The sequence below is a fragment of the Rhinopithecus roxellana genome, chromosome 8 (genome assembly GCF_007565055.1).
Source record: "Rhinopithecus roxellana isolate Shanxi Qingling chromosome 8, ASM756505v1, whole genome shotgun sequence".
NCBI classification, from domain to species: Eukaryota; Metazoa; Chordata; class Mammalia; order Primates; family Cercopithecidae; genus Rhinopithecus; species Rhinopithecus roxellana.
The window spans coordinates 49429593-49434357 of NC_044556.1; the positions used below are offsets into that span (position 1 = coordinate 49429593).

The 4765-nt window shown below is 45.9% G+C and overlaps 1 protein-coding gene across 1 annotated transcript in view; it reads left to right on the top strand.

Annotated features, from left to right (window-relative positions):
• Nucleotides 1-1528: 1528 nt before the first annotated feature.
• Nucleotides 1529-4765, top strand: part of LOC115898987 (myomegalin-like) — a 17370-nt gene continuing 14133 nt past the window's right edge. Inside the window, exon 1 of the mRNA XM_030934923.1 lies at nucleotides 1529-1651. Coding sequence (XP_030790783.1) covers nucleotides 1529-1651 — 123 coding nt within the window. The remainder of the gene's footprint in view (nucleotides 1652-4765) is intronic.

Consider the following 4765-nt stretch of genomic DNA (forward strand, 5'->3'; position numbering starts at 1 on the left):
TGTACCCACTGTCCAACCAGTCCCAGTGAGATGAACAAGGTACCTCAGTTGGAAATGCAGAAATCACCCGTCTTCTGCATCAATCTTGCTGGAAGCTGTAGAATGGAGCAGTTCCTATTTGACCATCTTGGAAGCAACCCTCTTTTTTTTTTCTTTTTTTTTCTTTTTTTGTATTTTTGGTAGAGACAGGGTTTCACCATATTGCCTAGTCTGGTTTCAAACTCCTGAGGTCAAGCCTTTCGCTAAAACAAACTTATATTTGTTTTATCTGAGTTCCTTCCTCAGGAAAGGATTCTCAGGCCCCTCCCAAAAAGCATCACAGACCTGAAACTCAGCCGATCACAGCCTCCGACAATGAGATGCCAAACCCCTCACTCACCATGAGTGCTTCTTCACCCCTCCCTAGTTCCTCTTTTCCCACACACAATTGTGTTTCTTCCCTGCTATGTAAACCCTTAACTTTAGTTGATCAGGGAGATAGATTTGAAACTCATCTCCCATCTCCTCAGCTGTAGCACCTGATTAAACCCTTCTTCTTCAGCAATACTCAATGTCTCCATGATTGGCTTTCTGTGTGCTGAGCAGCAGGACCTACACTGGACCCCTGGGGTTTTGGTAAAAATATATGTACACTTTTAAAAACCGCAATTAATGGGTTGTAGTATATTGAGAAATTGGAATGGCATTGACTTGGCCAATTCTGAGAAAACACACTGTGCTTAAGTGTCAGGGCCCTGCCTCCTGACCTTGACAGTATATGGTTCATTTTGAGGCACACCAGGGGAGTATGGCCTGGTTTAAGTGTTTTACAGAAATGTAAAACATGTCTGATTACTTTTTATTTTAAATCCAACAAATCTCCATTTCTGGTGAGAAAATCTTGCCAAAACCAACCAAACAAATGCATAGAAGTATATGAAGAAGAAAATGAAAGATTCCCTGCCTCCCAATCCCCCTTGCTTGGTGTCAGCCATTATTTATTACATGGAGGAAGGGGGCAAGGCACCCAGGAAGTCCCAAGTCCTGTTCTGACAATCATCTGGCCTCCCTGGGCAAAGGGAAAAGAGGGAAGGCAAAAAAGAATATAACACTACTGTTTGCAGAAATTTCCCCTTGGCACAGGAAACTCTGGTAAACTGAGAGAGTATGTTTTCCATGAGGGAGGCCTCAAGGGCTCTTCTCTGGCCCTGAGCCCAAACTGGATTTTGCCTCATTTTCCGAGATGCAAATGAAATGATAAAAGCTGATCAATGGAGAGGCAGAGAGAAAGAGAGAGGATGACTCCTCCCTCGCAGGTCCACCTTCCTCAGTGTTGCTTGAGGGATCAGAAGAAATGCTTTAACATAGGTGCGTGAGAACTATGGCTGCTAAGTATGAACTCAGTTACCTCCAGCTATGAGCCAGTGTGAGGGTCCATGGTATAATGGTGAGCGCTGTGGACTCTGAATACAGTGCTCAGAGTTCAAGTCTCAGTGGGACTTTTCTGTATAATTCCTGTGAGGTTTCTCTCTATTGCTCCCTAAGCGGAATGGGGGAAATTGCCCCAGTCATGGTCATGGACCCTCCAGGCCACTGGCTGTGTGCAATTGGAGTCCTGGACCCAGCAACCCAGGAAGACCCCTCCCTTCTCAGGGTGACCCTGGGCTTCCAGGTGACAGGTCTCCTCCACTAAAAAGGCTGCCTCCCCTCAATCCCAGACCCCGAGTTTTCTTTTACTCATGTCATTGGGCCGCTGCCCTGTGTCTCTTAGGAAGAAATGACCCATATGAAAAACTTTACTGCTGGGATGCCCTAATTCCTTCATCCCTGAGGACGGCAGTTTTTAATCTCCTGATCTTGGGGCCAGTGTGAATGCGTGCATTTCGTTTTGTTTTCATGGGATCCCCTCCAACCAGCTGCCAGTAGATTCCTGTCCTTGGGGTCTCTGTGGACGGCAACTAGATCCTGCTCTTGTCACAAATCCTCTCTCCAGGGAATTGCCTCCCTTAACCTCCTAAATCAGCCAATATTTAGATTTGAGCCTGGGATCCCAGCATCTGTGGAGAACAGAGGTTCCTGATCCCTGGCCAGCTCTCCCACAGTGAAGGGCAGAGGAGCAGAGCAGCTGGGAGGGGCAAGTCCAGGGCCCTGGGCAACCCCCTTCTTCCTGCCCAGACTCTGCTCCAAGGAGAAGTTGCCTGAGGACCAGATCAGATGAGAACTCTTTTGTTCTCTTCTCAGCAGAAAAATTTAGGCAAGCGCTCTGGAGGACCTTCCTAGCTCATAAAAATGGTGTGGCCAAATCTCTCCAGTTTTGGAAATGTCCAAGGTTTACCAAGTGTTTTGAGGGCTCACTTTGGAGCCTCTGAAAAGGAGGGGTGAGGGCCCATGGAAGGTACCTGAGGGATGCAGGGGAGAGAGGGGAAAGAGCAGACAGAAGGGAGGAGAGAAGGAGGGAGGGGGAGAAAGGGTGTGTGTGGGCCAGGAACCAGGATTCACCCTGACAGTTCAGTGACTGCTCCCTGCCCCCAAGGTTCCCACTGTGGCATCTTCTAGCAGGTGGTTTCCATCTCTTATTGATGTCCTAAGAACTCGGCTCTATGGAACGGTCCCACCCTATTTGTCTGGCATGAGTCCTGGCAAAGTTTCTTTTCATTGTTTGGGGGATGAGATGGGGGTATATAGGTTTGCAAATGACTAGGAGCTAAATTAGGACCTTATGGAGCCGCTCAGAGTTAACTGTCAAGTAGCCTCCTTCCCCACTTCCTTGCAAGACGATTGCCTGCAAGACAGGGCCTGGAGAAGGCCAGGGCACCCAAGGCCACAGAAATGCCCAGGGATGAGTCCCAGCTGCAGATGCCTTGGCTGAGCTGACTGTTGCACTTCCAGGGCACACAGGGCAGGGACTCTGGGAGTCTGGCCAGGAGACTGAGCAAGGGGGACCAGGGAGGTTATGCAGAAGGCTTCTGCACAGCAAGGCAGACATTCTTCTTGGACTCCCCCAACCAAACTCAAAGTCTTCCACCTCCTCTTCCTAAGACCCTTTACTGCAGCTATTCTTTTACTAGAACTACAAGTTTATAGTACATAGATTCATGCCCTCATCTGGCCAACCATCTTCAGCTGCCAATGCCCAAGGTAACCTCCCTCCCTAGCAAGACCTGAACTCAGGACCTTACCTTAAGGAGAAGATGTCCTGTTCTTTCTTTCCCACAAGAACTGCCCTGGCCCAGACCCCATTTCTGTCTGGTGAACAGGACAATCCCCTCACCAGTCTCCCCGTTGGGGAGGGCAGATTCTCTTCAGCTCCCTGCCCCTGAGAGACCCCAAGAGTCTTGTGTGTCTCCAGCCCACAGAGGAATATCCATGGCCCATATCTCTCAAAACTCTCCCCTCCCACTCTGAATCCACCCTCTACTGCATGCTCCCTCACAGAACAGACACCTTTTCTTTTCGTGTCCTCGTTTTGCCTACCCGTACCCCAGATTGACTTTCTGTCTTAGAAATACCTGTCCCTCTTTAGACAGTATCTTCCTGGTACTACACATGAAGATGTCCTGCTCTCCCCTCCTCAAAGGAGTGAGTGCCTGACCTCAGCTGGGCCCATCAGATCCAGTACTTACCTGGAATAGGAAAAAGACGAGGAGGGTGACCAAAGATTACAAAAATCTCTGAAGCTTATCCACTTGAGAGAGAGTACCTGAAGATACTGGCCTTTCATTCCTGCTATGTATCCAATGTGACTGAACTCTGAATAAAATGTACAAGTTATAACAATGTAGTAATTGACCCAGCAAACTAGGACACAAACATGTTAGAGGGTAAGGTAATGAGAGGCATGTTTGGGTGGGGGGTGATGAGCAAGAATGTGAAGGAGAGATAGTGCCTAAACTTGAAAATCAAAAATGTTATAATATCTGTTTAGACATAAGGAGATAAATAACCAAATAATTGCTTCATGTGATGAAACTCTGGGAGTACACAAGGAGACTGCTGTTTTATTAAACAAATTTTCAAGTATATATAACTTTGCTAAAGTATCCAAATAAAAAAATTCCTTTCCCATATATGTATGTGTGTATATATGTATTTATATACATATATATTTGCATTCATTGTATTTTGAATATAAATTTTTATACAGTCATGTTAATCCTTCTTTTCCTTTAAGGATTTGAGTTTGATGTCACGCATACAATGTGATCCCACTGTATGACTACAGAAACGTTGGCAAAAGTAAGTTCAGAGCAAATGGTAGGCAAGTACTTCCCAGTTTTGGCCAGAAGATGGAGAAAAAAAGAATTCTCATAAAATGTTAAAAGTATGACTTGTTATATCTTCTCTTCCAGTAATTTAGACAGAAATTAGCAAAATCAGAAATGTATAAATACTTGGTCTCACGATTCCATCTCCAGGTGTCTATAGAGAAATAGACAAGCGATGCACGACAGATGCATGTGTCAGTCTGGTCCCTGCAGTTGTATTTGTAATAATCCACACTGGAGCAATTTCATGGCCATCAGTTAGAGAATGTTTGAAGAACGATCCATTCATATCAAGAAGGACATTTCAAAGACCAAAGCCTGATGGAAATGCTGGAGGCCCTGACGCTGATAGGAGCTCATGCGTGTTGACCAATTAGTATATGACAGGCATTGGCTCCACGCTTTTCCTGCACTGCTCATTTAAACTTTGTAAAACCTAAGTGTTCCGATTTAGCCCATTGAATAGATAGAAATGGAGGCACAGAAGATTAATGTGTTTAACTTTAAACCCTGGCAGATTA